Source organism: Penaeus chinensis, chromosome 19, assembly GCF_019202785.1.
Source record: "Penaeus chinensis breed Huanghai No. 1 chromosome 19, ASM1920278v2, whole genome shotgun sequence".
Classification (NCBI taxonomy): Eukaryota; Metazoa; Arthropoda; class Malacostraca; order Decapoda; family Penaeidae; genus Penaeus; species Penaeus chinensis.
Window position 1 is genome coordinate 26,038,086 of NC_061837.1, and position 22,500 is coordinate 26,060,585.

General features: G+C 47.1%; 1 protein-coding gene across 6 annotated transcripts in view; it reads right to left on the reverse strand.

Moving 5' to 3' along the window:
* Positions 1-3,056: 3,056 nt before the first annotated feature.
* LOC125035408 overlaps positions 3,057-22,500 on the reverse strand; it is a 412,822-nt gene continuing 393,378 nt past the window's right edge. For all 6 annotated transcript variants that reach the window (XM_047627780.1, XM_047627782.1, XM_047627778.1 and 3 more), the window contains 10 exons: positions 11,265-11,365; positions 10,014-10,130; positions 9,532-9,844; positions 9,217-9,372; positions 8,238-8,333; positions 7,856-7,985; positions 7,484-7,650; positions 7,108-7,215; positions 6,826-7,002; positions 3,057-6,706 (listed from right to left, as the gene is read on the reverse strand). In XM_047627780.1, the coding sequence (XP_047483736.1) occupies positions 4,184-6,706; positions 6,826-7,002; positions 7,108-7,215; positions 7,484-7,650; positions 7,856-7,985; positions 8,238-8,333; positions 9,217-9,372; positions 9,532-9,844; positions 10,014-10,130; positions 11,265-11,365 (3,888 nt within the window). In that variant the 3' untranslated portion in view covers positions 3,057-4,183. The remainder of the gene's footprint in view (positions 6,707-6,825; positions 7,003-7,107; positions 7,216-7,483; positions 7,651-7,855; positions 7,986-8,237; positions 8,334-9,216; positions 9,373-9,531; positions 9,845-10,013; positions 10,131-11,264; positions 11,366-22,500) is intronic.

Sequence of the window (22,500 nt, forward strand, 5' to 3'; positions counted from 1 at the left end):
TTATCACAGTCTCGACGGCCATGAACGCGCACAAACTGCTTTCCTGTCAGACGTTCGCATTTTCCAAAGAAGCGTTACTAATGAGATGTGGAAATGAAGTTAACATATATTTCAGATGCGAGTGCTGCTTCGTGTCCGATTCCTTGGGGTTCATAACTGAATTTCGGAAATGGCGGGATTCAATTTCTAGGCCTGGATGTTTCTCTTGGTTGGGGGATATCCTTTGAGCTATTTTAGGAGTGGGGTAAGATTGATGTGATATCCAGATGAGTTCTTTTTTTTTTTTTTTTTTCTGTTTTCAGAATATAAAATAGAAGGAAGAAATATTTATGCGCGCGCGCGCACACACACACACACTATTTGTCAAGACAAAAACCCGAAATATAAAACGAAGATGGTGCAAACTGTTATCCTTGTACTCTATGTAAATATCTCCTAAATACCTAAACCTAGAATACACACACACACACACACACACACACACACACACACACACACCATGGCCACAACCATCAACTCAAATAGATAATGATAATAATAATTATAATAAAGTCTGTTTTGAAATACGTTTCTTACGAACAGAAATCAGAGAAAAATTATACAATCGTAAAGAGATAACATCAAATGTATACTTTCTTAAGAGAAGTATGCAGCCAACTTTTTTTTTATCAAGTGAATAATGTTTCAGCCAAACTTTCAGATTCTCTTCTGAATGCCAAGATTGGAGTAACATTTGGTAACATACATCAAATAACAGGAACTAAAAGTGGATCGCAGTGCTATTAGAACCTAAATTTTAAAAAGCCAATATACCTTAGCTATGGATAATACAATAAAATGGAATGAATAGCCAGTCATTCCTTCTTGATAATATTTCTCTTACTTCCCTTACTGCGTTATTCCTAGACCTAGACGAAAGGTATACGCAACAATTTCCAGTACAACCGACCCGACGATTTGGTATTGATGGATGTATCTCACTCCCTACTATCCAAATATATCGAAATTATGCCGCGGACCCCCACCCCCCGGCCACAATTAGCGACAATCTTGACCCCGATAGCAGGGAAGGGCATATGCACAGAATCAGTTACTGTATTGTCTTATGCAGGGGGCTGTGCCTTCTGTATGAAGAACGTGTTCATGACGATGGAGGTTGCCTTCATTTACTGCAAGATATCAGTGGGCATTCTAACCAATATATCTGAAATATAGGCAGTATTGTGCTGAAAAACAAGCATTTAGGCTATTTTTTTCGATGACTGAGTAGGCTTCGAACACACAAACACATACACACATATATTATTGTATTCTAAAAAAAAAAAAAATCTTGATTTCAGTCGTACAACCCTATGACACACACACACATACACATATATATGAGTGTGTGTGTGTGTGCATGCATTCAATGTATTTATGGTTGTATCTCTATACATTTTTCTATCTATTTATATTCTATATACAGTATCTACATATCCTTCTATCTATATATATATACATACATACATATATACACACACATATATATGTGGGTGTGGGTGTGTGCATGTGTACATGCGGTTGTTGAGTGAGGAGATTGATAAGGATAACACACATGGATGCACATACCCACGCGCATATGTAAACACGCACCAACACAACATTTACACACGCGCGTATAGTGATAAAAAAAACAAAAGAAAAAACAAAACAAAAAAATATATATGTATATATATATATATATATATATATGTGGGAGGTCATAGCATCAGGCTCTTCAGTATCTTGGTTTCTGTTTTCTATGTCTCGCCACCGTCCCTCAAAGTCAATCTAATCTCACTTTAATTTAGTGCTTAATTTCTCGTTTCCTTAACTGTTGTTCAGTAGCACCTTTTTTATATTCATTAGATTAGTTGGGGATATAATTTACATCTTGCTAAATATCATCTATCTTGCTTATAAAGGCCATGAACCTTTCAAGCAACTAATGCATTACTCTCTGAACTGAACATAATCAAGCAGCTAAGCAGGCAAGTAAAATGGCAAACTTTCAATGCATTTCAAATTCAAATGTTTAGAGTTGGAATCAAGTGTGTATTTCAAGCAAAATGGGCATTGTCGTGTATGTCGGTTCTTAAATGGAGAATTGTAATTGAAGAGTACTGGGAAGTAAAACAATATAATACAAAAAAAAAACGAATATTTGGCAGTTGCCTTGCCATCAGCAATGAAAAAGGTTATGCTCATACATTTAAAAAAAATGTACATTCTGTTTACAACTCGAGAAATTTTCGGTGATGCTGAGGATTTGAGTACTTCAAACAACCAAAATGGTGTGATTTAAGAATAACTAACGTTTTCTGTTAAAGGAATGCAGAATAACTTGTTTAAGTGCAGACTACGCATGATTAAATGTTTCTATAAATATTTAGGGATTGTAAGGAAAGTGATTAGACTTTTTGAGTTTATTTATAAAACACAATAAGGAATTTCCTGTTTTATAAAAAAAAAAAAAAAAAAAAATACGCTTTAACTTCATCAAAAATGTAGAATTTGTTCTTCCTTAGTCTTTCTTTTTCATTTTGTATTCTGAAAAAATCTTGATTTCAGTCATACAACCCTATGACTGAATACACACACACATATATGAGTGTGTGTGTGTATGTGTGTGTGTGCATTCATGCATATATGGTTGTATCTCTATACATTTTTCTATCGATTTATATTTTTATATACAATATCTACATATCCTTCTATCTATCTATCTATCTACCTATATATATACATACATACATATACACACATGCATATATATATGTGTGTGTGTGTGTGTGTGTGTGTGTGCATGTGTATATGCGGTTGTTGAGTGAGGAGATTGATAAGGATAATGTATTTCATATCATTTATAAGAATTATAAATAAGTTCTAGATATTTCTATATACTGTCTATTAATTGTAAATCATAAGCAACACGATGATTTCCCTTCAAATAGTGTTTGTATTTTTTCTTCCGTACAGTAGATATGACTTATTATCATTTTACCTGATGAACAAAAGATCATGAAATAAAAGAGGCATTCATATTGTATTTTTTATTAGAACATTATAGTATGTATAAACTGTACATAGGTTCTTTGCTTTATAAAAGCACAAAAAGGATTCTTACATTAACATCCAAATGTAATAAAAAGTTCCCGTATAATAATGTACCAAAAGAAAACAATCATATAGAGTTCACTCCCGCCAGGACAGCGGTGAGAATCTTATAGGTGCTAAGACTGAACAGAAAAACAGGATTTTCAGCCTTAGGATCAATAGCGATTCCCACCGCATCCCGCAATCGTGACACTGTACACAATCACTGAGTGACAGAGCGTAAGAGAAGGTGAGGATTAAAACATAGAATCTTTAGTTAAAATTAATAGCATTCAATTATGGGGGAAGCCATCACATGGAACTAGAAATGAAAGCAAATCTCAATTAATATTCAATAATGCATATTTAAAGCACCAACAAAAATAATACATATAGGTCAAAAACTTCAAGTAAAATGGAGAGAAACAATGGCAAAGTATAATAAAGCCGAAAGGGTATTAATTATAAGGTAAAAAAGAAAGAAGAGTTTAACATGAAGAGCGATAAATGCAAGATTTCGATAGTTTTTGACCTTGATTTATTTTACACTATGCCGTAAAGAGATTGTCTTTGACTAGTTTGTATGAAAAAACCAATTGTGCAGCAAAGTCAATGCCTTTTCTCCACATTCGTCTTCACTGGATAATGCAATGGCAAGCTCATCTATTTTGATATAAGTTCATAGAACTTACTGAAGGGCAAAAGGGTTTCGGGCAACTTTTGGTTCGAAATGCAGCTATAACATTCAAATCCTCTGGTGAGGATGTCCATCGGTTATAACTTTTCACAATCTAAATTTGTTTATTTTCATTTGTCGCTTAACACCGTATTTTACTGTTATAACACAATGCACTTTATTGTCTGTGAGCTATTACGCCATTAAATAGCAAGTTACACGCACATACACACAAATATATATATATATATACAGTATATATATATATATATATATATATACACACATACATACATACATACATACATACATACACACACACACACACACACACACACACACACACACACACACACACACACACACACACACACACACATATATATAAAACTATCACACGTCTGTTTCCGCTTGTAACTTCCCTATAACATGTCGCACCCAACCCCTGGCAACGCGCGGCTCATCCAGCTCCTCCCCATCTTGGCATGTCGGCGGCAGTGGCGACGCCCTCTCGCTCCCTGCTGGACTCTGCGTTCCGACAGATGCAGGCAGCGGAGACTCGGGCGTGAGTGAGGGGCGAGGGGAAAGTCTGGGTGGTACTGAGGACGACCTAGTCACGGGTAAACTAAGGGGAGATAAAGTAATGGGATTTTTTATAATAGGAGGAGTCACGAGAGTGGGGGATCTCGGCGACCGAGAGCTCCTGTCCGCACTGTTTTCTCTCTCTGGGGTTCCTCTGGGGGACGCGCTGGGCTCTTCTCCGTCGTCCCCTTTGACCCGACACACCTCCAGCTCTTTTCGGCGGTCGTCCAGGCTTCGGAAGCCGTCGAACGAGGGGCTGCTGTTTTGGTCGTCGCGACTGAATTTCCTGCACTCCTCCAGGTTCTTGAGCTGCTGCATAATGAGGTTCCCGCACGGGCGTTTGGTCTTTATGCTGTCAGGCTTGGCGGGGACGGGGGGCGGGACCTTCTTCGCCTGTGGGGACGATCGGGGGCTGATGGATGCCACGCCGCTGGAGGACGTCGACTCGGCCTCCGCGGCGGCCGACGGCTCCTCAGGCGTCACCACGATCTCGGGGGAGGCATGGCGGCTGGGGGACACAGCCTTCTTCGTGACCTTTGTAGAAGATCTGGGGGAGAACTTCTTGGAATTCGGGGACTTGGACTTGGGACTAGTGGATGGCCGCTCCTGATTCAGGCTGTTCGGGGGGGATTCCGTGTCTTCGGGGTCGCTATAGATGGCACTGTCTCGGAATATCTCGGTCTCAAGGTTCTCTATCGCCTCAAAAGATCGTTCATAATAACTGTCGGCTGAGGCGTCGCTGTCGAATGAAGGGGTTTCTTGATTTTCCTCATTTTCCTCTTCCACATTAGCCATGTTATTAGAGACTTCAATGCCTTCTAAAAATTTCGTATCACGACTGGAAGACGAGGAAGAGGACGAGGAAGATGTGAGGATGGAGGAAGAAGAGAGAACCGAGTCGGGTCTGAGGTCGGACTTGGGTTTCTGGTCAAGAGGTCGGATTCTCGGCACGGCATAGTCGGAAGGCTCGTTCGTACCAGCCAAACGAGCCCCGATACTCGAGCTCCCCTGCTTGTATATCGGCAGGGCGTACACGTTCTCCGTTGGGGACTTGGGGACAGGGGCTTTTTCGATGTCCTCGGCTCGGATCTGCTTTATGCGTTCCTTCAGGGTTTTGGAGCACTGTCTCGCCATGTTATATACCATTTTACTCGCTCTCTTATCCATGCCCTTGTCAAGCTCACTCTCCATTGAGTAATTGTAGACTGAGCCTGAAGGTTCTGACACGGTCTTGTTGTTTCTGGGACTCGTAATTTTGTTTAGCACAGTCTTTAACGTCGATTTATTATTTGTGGACTTGTAGATCTTGTGCTCGGGATGTATGCTGAGGATGTTGTCCATGCTCATGTGCGGCGTCATGGAGTAATCCGTCATGTTGTCCTCGGTGTCGTAAGGGAACCGCTCGCTGCACCGTCTCGGAGGCCGGGGCTGGTTGAGGTACTGCTCGAGCGCGCTCAGACTCACCTCGTTGCTGTTGTAGAAAGCGATGGTGACCGGGCGCTCGCGGTTCTCCCGGGGGCTCTCGTCGCGCACCCACACCTCCGGGGGCTTCGAGGTCTCCGCGGGGGCCGTGTGGGGCTGGGGCGTGAGCTGCGCCGCCGAGACGTAAATATTTTCGTGGTTATTCGATAGACACTTCTCCGCGGAGAAGGACTGAGCCCGTCTTAACCTCGGCCTCTCTAAAGTCGCTGTGGGAGTCTGTGATACCTTGACTTGCTGGAATGCTCCGCTCTGCCTCTTCTCTGGGCTTTTCCCTCTTATCGTGCTCCAGATGTTGAGCAGATTGTCGTAATTCGAGTTCATTTTCTTGAGTGTTGGCATCTTCTTGAAGCTGAGGTCGGACGACGATCTTCTCACTGGCTTCGTCTTCTTTTCATTAGACAGAGACTTATTATCACACGGTTGATGCACTGAGACGGCACTGCTGTACATCGACTGGCATTCACTACTGGAAACATTGGCACTTTCAGTCTGTGTGGCACACTCTCCCTCCTTGCCCATGCCATTGAAATAGAAGTCCACATAGTCGCCCACGTCCTCGTGCCGGAGTGTGTCGCCGGCGTCCGAGCCCGCGTACGAGCCGTTGGCCTTGAAGGGGCCGTCCTCGTTCTCCGTGTCGGACGTCTCGTAGCGGAGTGGGAGCTTTCTCATCAAGCCTCGGCGCTGCTTGCTCAGGAGAAGCTTCTGAAGCTGCAGTTTATTCTGGAGAAGCTGACTGATGATCTCTTCGAGGTTTTCTCCGTTCTCGCTGCCTTCTTCGTATTCCCTGCCCGTCCTGGTCCCCTCGCCGTCCTCCCGCTCGTACTCGGACATGGAAACTCCGTCAAGGGACACCTGTGGAGCAACAACAATTCACTTTTAAGCACATTTTGTTGACCATTCCTTTGCTTAATCTAGTACACCGCCATTATAGCAAAATTACCATAGAGAAGCCAAGAGGCGAAAGCACTGACCTCGGGGGTGGCTGGTCCGGAGGGCGTGGCTACGTCGAGGGGCTGCGGCGTCTGGACCAGGCTGGAGGGCGGGGTGTCCAGCCCCTCGTCCAGGTTGATGGTGGAGGCCAGCGAGAGCGACTCCCGGCTGCCGATGCCGGGCTCTGAGCGGCGGCGCCCCCACATCGTCAACTTCAACTGCAAGGAAAAACGCACTTAATATCCCACATAAAATGGAAATTTGTTGTAGGAAATAAGTGTTTGTCGAATTGAAAGGAGCGGAAAGAACTTTTCTCAATTTACCTTTGGCTTCTCACACGACGTAGGCGCTGAGGTTGTTGACACCTTTCGGTCCATCTCCTCGTCCTCGGTGTCTCTAGTGCGGCTCACGCTCCGGCTTCGCGTCACCTTCTGCAGAAAAACGGCGTCAATAAATAACCTCACGTCCACTAGCCTTTGCTAAATATTTAACAACATCTCTCAAAATCTCCCCGAAAACAAGTGTGTGTGTGTGTGTGTGTGTGTGTGTGTGTGTGTGTGTGTGTGTGTGTGTGTGTGTGTGTGTGTGTGTGTGTGTGTGTGTGTGTGTGTGTGTGTGTGTGTGTGTGTGTGTGCATGCGTGTGTTCCCTTGAGAAGACAAATACTAAACGAAATACATCAAAGCAATTTCAGACTTACTTCCTCTTTCTCCTTCCTCGTTCTGCTGGATCGCCGGAGTCTGAGCTTGGTGTTGAGTCCTCCCTCAGACGATCTCCGCCGTTCCCGGTCCACCTTCCTCTTCTCCAGGTACTCAGGGGCGTGGTGCGCTCGCCGCCCGCTGCTGCGCACTTCCGACATCAGCACGTCTGTGGGAGGGGTTAACGTCGTTACTATCGAGCCCAACAGTCCACGCCCAATGTATAAATACCAGGACATCAAATAAATCCTCTTCCAACTTAATAGTTACAGTTATAATCTTGACAACCAAAGAGCTTGAGAAAAACATGAAACGAAGGAAAAATATTAAAAAAACAAGAAAAGGGAAAAAAACACTTTTCCAACCGTGCTTACCGTCAGGTTTGCTCTGGCCGAGTTCCATGACCAGCTGTCGGGCGTGAGCGGGTATGTTGGCACTGTAATTCTCAAGAATGACTCTCTTCAGCTGCAGCGTCCACTCTCTCTTCTGCTCCAAGCTCCGCGCCTGCAGGAAAACACCAAGACAATTAGTTACCCTTTTAGTGAATGGAGAAGTGAAGATAATTCGTTATCGCTTCAAAGTATGCACGGAAGTGAAGAACTGGTTATCCTTTCCATGTACGTAAAATTGAAGGAAGTTAATAATAAACAGAAAATGGGGAGAAAGGGCATTTTAGGCTAAAATGAGCCATTCATACTGGCATACAACGAGAATAAACGGGTAAGGAAATGCAGAGATGAATGCTGTCGCCCTTACCTCCAGGGTGTACTGCATTCTCGGGTTATCGAACGGAATCACGTGAAAGCTGAGAGGCTCTCCGGGCACAGACTCGATCAACATCAAGTTTGAACACTGAAAAGAAAAGAAAGATGTGATTGACATGCTTATACCTCATTCATATATATACATGTGTATGTGTGTGTGTGTGTGTGTGTGTGTGTGTGTGTGTGTGTGTGTGTGTGTGTGTGTTTGAGTGTGTGTGTGTGTGTGTGTGTGTGTGTGTGTGTGTGTGTGTGTGTGTGTGTGTGTGTGTGTGTGTTTGAGTGTGTGTGTGTGTGTGTGTGTGTGTGTGTGTGTGTGTGTGTGTGTGTGTGTGTGTGTGTGTGTGTGTGTGTGTGTGTGTGTGTGTGTGTGTGTGTGTGTGTGTGTGTGTGTGTGTGTTTGAGTGTGTGTGTGTGTGTGTGTGTGTGTGTGTGTGTGTGTGTGTGTGTGTGTGTGTGTGTGTGTGTGTGTGTGTGTGTGTGTGTGTGTGTGTGTGTGTGTGTGTGTGTGTGTGTGTGTGTGTGTGTGTGTGTGTGTGTGTGTGTGTGTGTGTGTGTGTGTGTGTGTGTGTGTGTTTGAGTGTGTGTTTGAGTGTGTGTGTGTGTGTGTGTGTGTGTGTGTGTGTGTGTGTGTGTGTGTGTGTGTGTGTGTGTGTGTGTGTGTGTGTGTGTGTGTGTGTTTGAGTGTTTGTGTGTGTGTGTGTGTGTGTGTGTGTGTGTGTGTGTGTGTGTGTGTGTGTGTGTGTGTGTGTGTATATTTATATGTATGTATGTGTATATATGTATATACATGTGTATATAAATGTGTATATATATACATATATATACATTTACACACACACACACACACACACACACACACACACACACACACACATTCACACACAAACATATATATCACAAGTTTTCATTACAATAACAAAGAAGAAAACAACAACCGCGGGTTTCTTTCATCCGTGTTGCAAGATACTCACCAGAATGTGTGTCTTGTACATAAGAATATTTTCCTCCTTCTTCTTGGCGATAAGGATCATTTTGTCGAAGAGGAACACATGTCGAAGGCCCTTCGCGCCCCACATTCTGAACGTTCCCTCCGCTGCTAGTTCGCCATAGGTAGTAAGGTCTTCAAACTGTCGGAGGAAAATCATATATTAAATCAATCAACACATCAAAAATATATTTTTCATATACGATATCTAGCAGAGATTATATTTTACATTGAAGAGATCTATGCAATTCGAGAGCCTTGCGCACACGAAGAGCCGAACAGAGCCCGAGGCCGCGCTCACCTGCCAGCCGTAGAGCAGCGACTGGATCTCCTGCACTCTGACGGCGTGCTCGTGGCGCCGCTTCATGTCGTTGATGTGGTGCGCCATCCCTGTCATCGCCGAGAGGGCGTTCCAGATCTCGGAGTAACCACTGCATTCCTTCTCGAAGTGCTTGACGATGTTTCCGAGGAGGAGGTGGTACTTGAGGATGCGCTGCACGGGCTTGAGGAGATACGAGCCGAGAGGAAGGGTGTGGCCGAGGGCGAGTTGCCGCTCGCGGAAGGCTCGCACGGAGGCCTCTCCGCGCATGAGCTCGGTCAGTACCGACACCGTCCTGGATAAGACAAACAGTGAATGAATTAATGTGCACTAAATGATAGATTAATGACAATTATTTACATGTAAACATAATAACAAATACAAACTCCACAGATAAAAACCACAACCAGAAACCTTCTCGTGGCACATCTGGGTCAGCGACGCCGGGATGTCGCAGGACTCACCTGGGATAATTGGTGCAGTATTGCGTGTAAATCGCGAACCCGTTGTTGTTCCTCACGAAGCAGCGAGCCACTTCCACGGGGTCCACACCGCATGCCTCCAGTTCTGACAGGAACCCCCTGAAACGCACATCGAAATCACATTACGAAACGCATTCGCCCAAGGTTTTTTTTTTTAATGTATCCTATAAATCAAAAGAGAACAACATAATAGGAACTAACGCCTACTCTGTCTATGCTTTACCGCCCACTTCCTTTCTCCTTCTCTTTCTCTCCAGACACACTAACACATAACGGCCCGCACTTTATGCAACGAAGCATTCACAGAGCACGGAGGCACTTGTCCCTGTCACTCTCCTAGTGAGGCTATTATTACGCGTGCAACAGGAGCCATGTACCTCTCGCTGGAACCTCTGACCATTTATCTAAAAAGCACCTAAATAAATTTCATTCCTTTAACCCTACATCAAATAAATTCATAAAAATACGCTTTAAACTTATTATTTGAGCAAAGGACAAATTCCACTATAATATACAAATACATAAACACAGGCAGATACTCTCCTAGTTTCCTTATCATCATCATCCCTCCTTAAGAAAATACACAACAAAAACAACACAGATTCCAATCCCTCATGACTTTTCCATCTCCCCCAGTTCCCTCCCTTCCCCCCCACCCTTCCACCCACACACACACACACGCACAACCACACACGCTCCTGAATGTCTCAAATTAGCAGTCGTAAAAAAAGAAACAAGCCTAATGCAAGTTCCATCACCGGAGTCTGTAATCATTCACCTCCCGCTCCGCCTGCCTGAGCCCGGGGCCTCCTGGTCTTCGGCGGGCTCGAGGATTCCAAGACAGGGGCACGGGGTGGGTGTGAGAGTGAGTGGAGGGAGAGGAGGAGAGAAGAGGGGGAGGAGGAAGGATCAGGGAGGCGGAGAGAGGAAGGGAGGGGGGGGAGGGTGATAGAGGGAAAAACAGGGGGAGGAGAGAGAGAGAGGGAGAGAGAGAGAGAGAGAGAGAGAGAGAGAGAGAGAGAGAGAGAGAGAGAGAGAGAGAGAGAGAGAGAGAGAGAGAGAGGGAGAGAGAGAGAGAGAGAGAGAGAGAGAGAGAGAGAGAGAGAGAGAGAGAGAGAGAGAGAGAGAGAGAGAGATAATCTACTTAAATAAATCACCAACTCCATTGACTTTATTGTGCGAGTGCATCTTCAACCCTTGAACTGCTTACGCCAATGCACGCTTCATACTCACTTGTTAAATGCGTATATCTGCTCGATGTTGGAGAAGAGATCGTCTACTTGTCTTTGTGTGACTCCGGACTCTGGCTGTCGCCTCCAGTACTCCAAGTAACCCTGAAACAAAAAATATAAGTTGGTTAGTGAATAAGATCGCCTTTGAACACTGGAACATGCGCAAACCAATGAGTATATCTATACACATATGCAAAACAAACGAACAAACACACACAAAATACCAAGTCTACAATCTCCCTCCAGGCAAGATCCCCCCCACGCGGTACAAGGCCCATTACGCCCACGAAGACCCAGCGTCCCCTCTCCCACGCCCACGCCCATCCCTCACGCGGCGTGACAAAGGGCCTCGAATCCCCCCCTTTTCCTTATGCCAGCCTACATGATGAGACGTAGATACAGGTAGGGTTACAGGGGCTCGGCTGCAGCGGGAGGAAGGGAAGGCAGGACGCGACCACCCAAGTCACACCTGGCGCGCGGCCCTCCATCGCAAGCGCCTTTGGGGTTTTAGGACGTGCGTCAAGCGGTCATTCGATCTCCACTGACGAGAAAAAACGTTCTCTCATTTTTCTTTATTTCGCAATAGCTGCGTAAGTTCTTTTCTCGTCATTTTTTTTTCAAAGCGAATAACAGTGACATTGGTGGAATAGCCTTACTTCGCGTAAGGAGGTAACAAGGCTCTGTATCTACGTTCTCGTTCTCTTCTCTTTCTTTCTCTCTCTCTCTCTCTCTCTCTCTCTCTCTCTCTCTCTCTCTCTCTCTCTCTCTCTCTCTCTCTCTCTCTCTCTCTCTCTCTCTCTCTGACCACTGGCATGAGAATTTCACCGTCGCCTTGTTGAACACGGCCTTTCCATACCATCCGATGAGGAGATTACCATCACATCTGGGCCTAAAAAATTTAGAATAGGCCTATGTCTCGGTCCGGAAGGATGCACGGGGGGAATCGGCGAGGCGCGCATTCCTTTCGCCGAAGGAAGGTCGCCCTTTTCGTTTACACAGCAAAGACTTCAACGGGCGCCTGCCGTGGGTGGCGACAGCCGACGTGGGCGGTGGCGTCGGAAGTATGGGCGGCGGGGATGACTATCGGTGTCGTGGAAGAGGGGAAGAGGGGAAGGGGGGGGGGGGGGTTATGCGGGCGGGAATATAGAGTTACGTGGAGGTTGTCGTGGGTGGCCAAAATCCACTCCTTTATACAGATACACAAATGCATGCAAAAATGCACACACACAAACAGACGTGTGTGTGTGTGTGTGTGTGTGTGTGTGTGTGTGTGTGTGTGTGTGTGTGTGTGTGTGTGTGTGTGTGTGTGTGTGTGTGTGTGTGTGTGCGTGCGCGTGTGTGTGTGTGCGTATGTGTGTGTGTGTGCATGAGCATACATACATTTGTAACTGTCTGATGGTTATAAAATGAACTTAATTCATCATGACAATAGTCATATCAGCAACTATCAAAACTGCAACTTATTCCTTACGCAACCCACAACGCACCCCCCCCCCCCCGCCCACGCCCAAACAAAGAGAGCGAGCCCCCCCCCCCCATGCCCAGCCTCCCACCGCGCGCGCCCTCCGCCGCACTCGCCGCAGAGCTTTCACACAAAACACCCGAGATCGGGCGTCCCGGCGGGCGCGACAATGGGTTGCATGGGAGGCTCAGGCAATTAACTTCCCGACGGGAGGGCGGGGAACGACTGGGGCTGAGGGGGGGGGGGGCAGATCCACCCAGATTCCCGCCCATGTGGTTTTGTGTGTGTGTGGAGGGGGAGCGGATCCAGGTATCCGCCCACAAGGCCCGCTGGATACCCAAATGCCCCGACCGCAAGGGACACGCCCACGCGCCCCATGAGTGGGCGCCTGATGTTATCTCTTCTTGAAGGCATTTCAAGTCCGTTTTCCCTTCACCATTTACAACTAATATAGAGAAATTATAACTGAATTATCATCACATGGAAATCTACAAACCAGGCCTTTATAAACAATTTCCTTACAGAGTGCGCACGTTACGGCGAAGAAGTCCTTCAAGGGCCCGCGCGCTCCTTATCTTTCCGAGATCGGGGCGACGGAGGGCGGGGCATGGCAGTAACGAAGCTCATTGGAGATAATGTCGCATCTCCCGCTCGCCCCTCTTATAAACAGAGAGGCAGAAGAGATGAAAAACGTCGCTTTTCGAGTCCCTTCAGAAGGAAATATCCGCGGCCGAAGGGCTCTAAGGAGCAGCGAGGTTAGCCTCAAAAACCGACGCAGCCAACGACGTCTTCCCCAGGGACAGGTGTAATTAAGGCGACATAAATACCTGGTTCGGGACGTCAGAGCGGTTAAGGGTGGTTAAGGGTGCCGAGGGTGACAGGGCTGGTGAGTGTGGCCTCCGCTGCGGTCAACCCTGCATCCCCTTCCCTCCATTCCCCTCCCATCCTTCTCACTTCTCTCTTTTTTCGAAATCTGAACTTAATTTGTCCGAGACTGCACAGAGAGATGTCCCGCTGATAAGGTTCTCAACAAAATTTCTCTCTCTCTCTCTCTCTCTCTCTCTCTCTCTCTCTCTCTCTCTCTCTCTCTCTCTCTCTCTCTCTCTCTCTCTCTCTCCCTCCCTCTCTCTCTTTCTCCCTTCCTCTTTCTCTTTCTCCCTCCCTCTCTCTCTTTCTCCCTCCCTCTCTCTCTTTCTCCCTCCCTCTCTCTCTTTCTCCTTCCCTCTCTCTCTTTCTCCCTCGATCTCTCTCTTTCTCCCTCCCCTTCCTCCCTCTCACCTTGGTCCTTGTCTCCTTCTCCTTCTCTCTCCCTCTCACACACACCCTCACCTCCCCCTTCTCCCTCCCCCTCCCTCTAACACACACCCTCACCTCACCGAAATCAAACACGATGATGGAGCGAAATGCTATTCTTGCACGCAAATTTCTCAGTGATGTAACCTCCCTTGCGCGAATCTTACACACAAAAGAGGGTAATAAAAGCAATAAAAGAGTACTTAAACCTGAACATAAGGTTAGATAAACAGAAGAGAAATCGGAGGTGAAGTAGAAGGGAAAAGGTAGAAGTGGAAAAATTATATAAATGAAAAACTAGGAAAAAGAAAAAAAATATGAAAGAACTAAGAAAAAATATAAATATAAAACGAGCATCTTCGCCAAATAATAATAATAAAAATCGACCGGCGGGAGATACGAAGGGTAGAGGGAAATAACAAGCGAAGAGTTATGTAATGGAAAAGAAAATGCGATACAAGGATGATAGGAAGGATGCAGAGAGAAGACGAAGAGGAGGTTAAGAGAAAGGACTAGGTTAGGACTAGGACTGCCTTAGAAAACTCAAGACGTCTCAAGTCGAAGAAAACGACCTCAGCCTCCCCTCCCCCTCCTTGCCCCGCCCCGCCCCGCCCTCGCAGCGCCGACCTCTGCCGTTGCACTCGATCGCCGCGACGCCGCCGCCATCAGCCCGAGATGGCTTTCGGGCAGACTCGTTTTCCTGGCTCATTACGCGAGGCCAAAATGTGCCAGTACTTTCCAAAATTTGACCTTACTTTTTGTTGTTGTTGTTTTTGCAAAATTATGAAACATACGATATCGATATATAGATAGATAAATATAAATATACTTATTTGGTTTTGTTATCCATGTAAACCTCCTTCTTTTCCACCATCCAGAAAATCTACGCACTCATCACATATCTGACGCGGAAAATACACGGCTATTTCTCTTTTCAAACCTCGCTCTCTCGCCCCAACAGACACTACATGAGCACCTCTCCCCCTTCCATTCACTTCGAGCAACGCCATCAATCACAACCGACATCAACACCATCCTTTTACTCCGTCTTCAAATGGATATTATACCTCGCGATCCACATCCGAGGGGCGTCCGGAGCGCTATGTTAATACGGGCCACCAATTAACATAAACATGGCCCGCATACCTTGAGAGAGCGGCCGGACCCTGCCTCCCCCGCGAGCTCTTCAGCGCCCGTTTAGTGCGAACGACGCCGCGGTTCCTGAAGGCGGCGTCGACGATGCACTGATACGGTCTGGATGCGCTCTCGCTCTCTGTCTGCTTGTCTGCATGTGTTTTGCTGTTTATCTGCTTGTCATCTGTGTGTGTGTGTGTGTGTGTGTGTGTGTGTGTGTGTGTGTGTGTGTGTGTGTGTGTGTGTGTGTGTGTGTGTGTGTGTTTGTGTGTGTGTTTGTGTGTGTGTTTGTGTTTGAGTGCGTGTTTGTGTGCGTGTTTGTGTGCGTGTGCGTGTGTGTGTGTGTGTGTGTGTGTGTGTGTGTGTGTGTGTGTGTGTGTGTGTGTGTGTGTGTGTGTGTGTGTGTGTGTGTGTGTGTGTGTGGGCGCGCGTCTGTTTTTCTTATGCTGTTTGTTTGTTTGACGTCTCCCTATCTACCGGTCTACCTGTCTCACGTTCCCATTCCCCGTCTTTCTATATCTCTCCTCGTTTTGATATGTTTAGAATCCGACAATAATTTGTGTTAAACTGAACGAGTCTTCATGGCAATATAGTTCAGAAGTAGAAAGGGATCAAACAGCCCCGCAAGACCGTCTTGAACTGTCATCCGGGCGTTTGCAGGAACAGGAGAGCCTCTGTCAGAAGATCCCGAGTCTATCAACCATGTTTATAATGAGATAAAAGAAGAGACAGAGGTAAAAAAAGCGTAATGATCATGAAGTGAGTCATCCACTCCCTGATGTTACTCAACCATGACCCTCATCATGTTACCCCCCCCCCCCCCCGTCCTCCGCTTGTGCATGAGAAGGAGTACCTCTTTTTTTTGGATGCAGGAGGGGGGAGGGAGACAAGGGAGTTGAGTGGACACGGAGGCGCCGGTCTGTTTAATTCTACTTGGCTGGCTGCAAGTGACAGCCCTGCCCCGCTCTCATGCCCACTGCCCGCCCGCCACGGCCTAATCCTTCTCTCCTTGCTTACTTCTGCTCCTTCTTCTTCTTCTTCTTCTTCCCCCGAATAGATGTCTAGGCGTCTTCCCCCCTCATCATCAACCATGCATCTCCTCCTCTCCTTCCGTTAGCCAGAGTTTCGGTAGGAATAGAATGTTTCGCTCATTCTATACCTATCTGACCGAACCCGCGATGGTCATTAATAACCTGGGTTATTAATCAGCAAGAATGTTATTGAAGTTCCATATGTCCTACGAAACCACGAGAAAGGGTCTCCCTCCCGCCTCCTATCCCCCCCCCCCTCTTTCTCCATGCGCTCTCTCCCTCGGCATCCGATGAAAGGGGTTTAGGCCGATCGGCGCCAACCCTTTTACTTCCAGGCGGACGCACCTTGCCACCTTGCACACGCACGCTGCCTTTCCTTCCTTTCGCTTCCCCTAATAGCCCCTCCCTGCTCCTCCTGCCCCAACCGCCCCCTTGCTCTCTTTCCAAACCCCTTTCCCATGCCTCCTCTGCTCCATCTCCCGGCTCCCCTTTCAACGCTCCCCTCCCTGTTCCATCTCCCGCCTCCACCTCCCAGTCCCTTCTCCGCTCCACCCCGGCTCCCCTTTCACCCCTTCCCTGCTCCCTCTCCACCACCAGACGACACGACTCCCTACTTGAGATGGAGTTGATTCGGTCGACGTCGATATATGCACTGCCCTCTTCCCTTGACTAATGAGCTACGTATAATCACTGGACGGGGGGGCAAGATAATCTATCTTTTCCATCTTTTTTTTTAATCTCACATGTCAACCCGTTCTTTTCTCTTGCATAACGCCGGACTTCGCGGCGCCGTCCCTTTTCGTCTCGACCGCGTCCTGTCTCGCAGGCTGCTCTCCCTTGTGCTGTTTGTATTCCCGGCCCGGCTCTCGCCTTACTCAGCCGTCACTCAGAGCGATCAGTGCGCCTTCCTCCGTGACGAGGAGCTTTCGAGGAGTTGGGCATAGCCGAGCGAGGGACCGCACGGCGACCCCGCTCCCCCGCCTTTCGTTATTCTCCGGGGAACTAGGGACAAACATTCTGTCTATCTGTTTCTTTCTCCTTTCCCTACAATTCCCTTTCTCTCACTCTCTCCGCTTTCTATATATATATATATATATATATATATATATATATATATATATATATATTTCCCTCTCACTCCTTTTTCTTTCTCTCTCTCTTCTTTTTCTTTCTCTCTCTGTCTCCCTCCCTGTGTCTCTCCTACCCCATCCCTTTCCCTCTTCCCTTTCTCCCCCTCTCTCTCTGTCACTTTCCTATCTGCGCGTCTGTTAATGTATCCAGCGTGACACACCACAGAAAGATGTTCACGATCGCTCGATAAGACGCGAGATAAGGTCAGCCCGAGCGTCGACACAATACCCTGCAGAGAATGCAATCAAGAGGCTGCTTGTTCTCGTGGCGTAGACAGAGTAATGGACGGCACAGCGTGTAGGCCTCATGCCACCTACGCGTCTCGGGTAAATAAGTCCCCTAGTCAGCTTACCTTCACCATCGAACATAAAACATGTGGGAATTATTTATCCAAGTCACAAAATTAAGACTTAAGGCGGGGAAGAAACCCCCCCAAAATGGTACGTAGGAATGTAGGTTTACTCTCATATTGCACCCTCGCTCCCCCCACCTCCAGCAACCGCATCCTTCCTCCTTCTCTCCCGCCATTACTGCTGACCGCCCACTCCGCCCCTCCGCCCTCAGACCACAGCCTATACCACGCCCACACAAAACACGCCCATTTCAATGCTCGCTGGCCACAAGAAAGGAGTTCAGAGGGGTAGATGGGAAAAGGAAGAAGGCAATAGAAACAGAACAAAAATACAAGGGAATATTTAAGAATAGGGAGGGAGGGAAGAGGCAAGGTGGGGGCAGAAGGGGAAGGGGAGAGGGGGGCAAACCATTGAGGAAAGAGGGGGAAGGCAAGACATACCTGTGGCTGTCTGGGCGGTCACCTGCGATTGCTTACCACGGCAAACTGGTCCAGGTAAGAAGACGAAAGACAGGAGATGGGAGACAGAAAGAGATAAATGGATACTGGGACAGATATACGGAGATAAACAGTCGCGCGCACAGACATATAAAGATGAGATAAGGAGAGAGGAGGGAAGAGTGAAGAGAAAGATGAAATGAGAGAGAAAATCAGGCTTAGGATATTAAAACTCTTCTATCTCCCCCCTTTCGATCTCTCTCTCTCTCTCTCTCTCTCTCTCTCTCTCTCTCTCTCTCTCTCTCTCTCTCTCTCTCTCTCTCTCTCTCTCTCTCTCTCTCTCTCTCTCTCTCTCTCTGCCCCCTTTCCTCAGATAACCCCCCAAGAGAACGACAGACAAAACAATAAATAAAAATAATATAAAAATATATATTATAAAACCCAGACAAAGAACAGAGGACCTAAACAGCGCACACAGCCATATCGTCTCGCTCCCAGACAGCAATAAGTACCGAGCCATAATCAGTATGCGCTGTTCTCAGGCAGAAGACGTGTTTCCTGTGTGCGTGTGCGGGAGGCGGGCACTCGGGATGACTTGAGCGCGGATTTTTCGGATGAAAAACAGCGACTGCGCAACAAAGAGAGTCGTATCAAGCGCCTGCTCCCGTATGCAAGGGTGTGTGTGTGTGGGGGGGGGGGGGGGGAGAAGGGATACTGGGTGTCATTGCACATTAATTACTCATCTCGTGTAAGATAATCTTCACCTCGGCCGCATCCAATCCAACGGGGTACCTGTCTTGCTTCCCGACGCGAGACCGACCTCGCACGAGCCGGTTGGCGACCTGGGGCTCTAGGCGCATACGGGGAGTCCTTCCTGGAGTAGCTAATCTAGCTCCTGGCCCCTTGCCTCCCGCCCCCAATCTGGAGTGCGAGAGTAGACAATGGAGTGTCGGCGCCACGTTGGCTGGTCCACTATCCTCCCCAACCCATCCCTCCCTTTTACTCCCCTACCTATCATATCCCCTCCTCTTCTACCCTCCCCATCCCTTCTCTTCTCTTCTCCTCCTCCCTTTTCTCTTCTCTCCCCGCCCGTACTTGGAGAGGAAAGGGGATTACACCGAACCATGCTTGTACTAAACGACCTATACGGGTGTATGTATATACATGTGCGAATGTAAATGCGTTACTGAATATTTGCATGTGTGAATAAATGAATACGTGATTGCATATATAAAGATATGAATCGATATATAGAATGTCTGTACATATGCACTCTACATCCCTGAGGACGATAATCAGCAACAGGAAATGCGGGAAAATAAGAAAAACAAAAGCATAGTTCCTTCAAGGTAACGGCAGGGGGGGTGAACCAACGACCGGCCGACCGACACCCGTAGCGAAACAGCCCGCAGAAAACAGGTTAGCAGCGTGCCTAATTGTGATGGATTAGAAGGCGCCAAGAAGTCGCATTGGGAGAGAAATGAGGGGAAGGAGAAGGGGAATGATAGGGGGGAGGGGGAAATACAGATGAAGGGGGGGGGGAGATATAAAAGAGGGGAGAGAGGGAGGTGGTAGTGGTGGTGGGGGATGGGGGGTATTGTCCAGCGCCTCAGAGATAATCTGCTTATGGACGCATGCTGTTCACCGAACAGGAACGGCACGTAAAAAGTGATCCTTTTTTCGCTCTTGGAATCTTTCAACTTTTTTTTTTATATCTCGGCGTCACACTGTCCGCTTATTGCAGGCTCGCTTATGGCCGAAGACACCTGGCAACTGAAGCGGTTAAAAAGGACCATTCATTGATACCTGTATTTTATAAGCGGAAATACTGCTGTGATTACGAGCATTTCTAAATTACGAAAACGAATGGACACCACGCTGAACAAGAGATTTATAATCTATTACAACTTTCAACATATTTGATCACTGTTGGCACATAATAGTCCAAACTCTAATCACTATGCTATGGAAAACATATCACTCGCACGCGGACAGGTACATCCCGTCTTCCAAGACATGACTACCATGAGCGACATGATGAAGACGTCGCCTTTCTTATCGTCCTCCCCCCTCCCCCTCCCCCTCCCCCTCCCCTCCCTCTCCCCCTCCTCCCCTTTCCCCGTTCCCGGTCGTCCTTGCGCCGGGGACGCCACGCAAATCTTATCTTCTCCCGGCGAGGATTATCTGCGCTGATGCCACCTCGCCTAATATCGCCCTTATCAGGATGCTGGGACACTGGGATGCGCGGGCACGTAGCAAGGTGTGCAGATACAATAAGGACAGGTATGTGTGGACCCCCTCTGCCCACTGGCCCCTATCCCCCGCCCCCTACTTCGCCGAGCCGCGCTGACCGCTGTCTGACGGGTTCCCTCGCCAGGGTGGCGTCGGTGGCCTCAGCATTGCACTCCAACCCAGCAACGCCGCTCGGAGGGATGACCTCCACAACCTCAGGGACACCTCCGCTGCCTGGGAAATCTTCGATCACAAGGAAAGAGACAAAGTATCACTTTTCCCTCATGTTATTTTCAACGTGAATCGTAGTTGCGTAACGTCTCCTCAATGTTCAAGCAATTAGACTCCAGTGGTGCGATCAATACGAGAGAAAAGGCAGCCAAAGAGGTCGTAGTAAAGAATCAAGTAAACAGTAGCATCCGACTTTCCTCTGTGAACCGGATACTCAAGCAGGCTATATTTAGAATTCGGGGAAGGTTTGTATGCGGCTCTCTATACGCATCACGCCTACGCAGTGCCTTTAAACCTGATTTTAGAGAGCGCAGTCCTGCAACATCCCTCTGGCTTGATGCGGAACTACGCGACGCAAGCACGCACGCACAAACCTTGACATTTGGATCGCTTCTGCATGAACTCGGTTCTATCAAGCACTGAAATATATTAATCAACTCCCCGCGAGGGCGTGTCGGGCGAGTGAGCATGCAAGCAAGCAATCTGGGCCACCTTTCTATGCTGCAACATCTGGCCCGCGGACGCTCTTGAGCCTCATGTTGATCTAACCTCAATGATCCGAGATTGTCACTCTGATAAGCCCGCTTCGTCGCCCATGAACTATGAACTGAGCGACTTGGCTGGGCTCGATGCAGATTCAGATGCATTTGCATCCATAAGAAGATGCTAACAAATGCTTAATTCAATTCATAACTAACATATACATACGTATACATATCATATTACATATACATATATATTTCACCAACCATAAAGAAAGAAGAAGAAAAAAAAAAAAAAAAAAAAAAAAAAAATATATATATATATATATATATATATATATATATATATATATATATATATATATATATATACACACACACAACAAACCAAACGAAACCATAACCTCGTGACCGTTCATCCTGCAACTCCTCCCCCCCCACCTTCCTCCTCCCCTCCTCCAGCTCTCTGACCCCCCTCCCCGCGACCTGCAGCAGCACCAAAGCCTCCGCAACGCCAGATCTCGAGGGACACACGCCAGCAGCCTCCGTCGAGACCGCGAAACAACAGCACTTGTTTAGCGGCCTCTCCCGCCACCCGCCGCGCGCCCTCGCCCGCTCCTGCTGCTGCTGCGCTTGGCCCGGCGCTTCGGCAGGTCAGGGAATGCCGGGGAAAGGGAGTGTCTCTCCTTCTCTTTCTTCTCTCTGTCTCTGCTTCTCTTTCTTCTCTCTGTCTCTGCTTCTCTTTCTTCTCTCTGTCTCTGCTTCTCTTTCTTCTCTCTGTCTCTGCTTCTCTTTCTCTCTCTTCCTTCATTTAACCTGGCTTGTATTATCTTTCAGTAAGACTATGTGGCATCTTTACGAAACGAGTGACAGAAGTAACTTTCCAGATAGAGAGAGAGAGAGAGAGAGAGAGAGAGAAAAAAAGGAAGAAAAAAAAGGGGAAAAAAAGAAAGAAAAAGAAACAAAGAAAGACAGAAAGAAAGAGAGACGAAACCAAATCACATAAACTAAAGTAATGTAAACGAAAAGGGAGGGAATATACACGAATAAATATACAGAGAGAAAGACAAAAAAAAAAAATCCGCGTTTTGGGGGTGGCGTGCGGGCGTGAGGTGGCTGTTTGTCTAGCACGCCCACGGGGATTGAGCCTCACTTCTAGTTCTCACGTAGGCATCACCCCCCACCCCCCTCCCCCCGACCACTCCCCTCTTTCAACACGAACAATCTGCTCCTATGAACGAATAATATTAGGGTAAAAAATAAATCTGCTCCTATGAACGCATACTATTAGGGTAAAAAATGTATCTGCTTCTATGAACGAAGAATATTAGGATAAAAAATAAATACTACAGTGTCTCTTACAGAAACGAGGGACAGTGAGGGAGAGGAAAGAAAGAAAACTACAAGATAGGACTAAATTTAGACATGGAGGAAATGAAAACAACAGTATG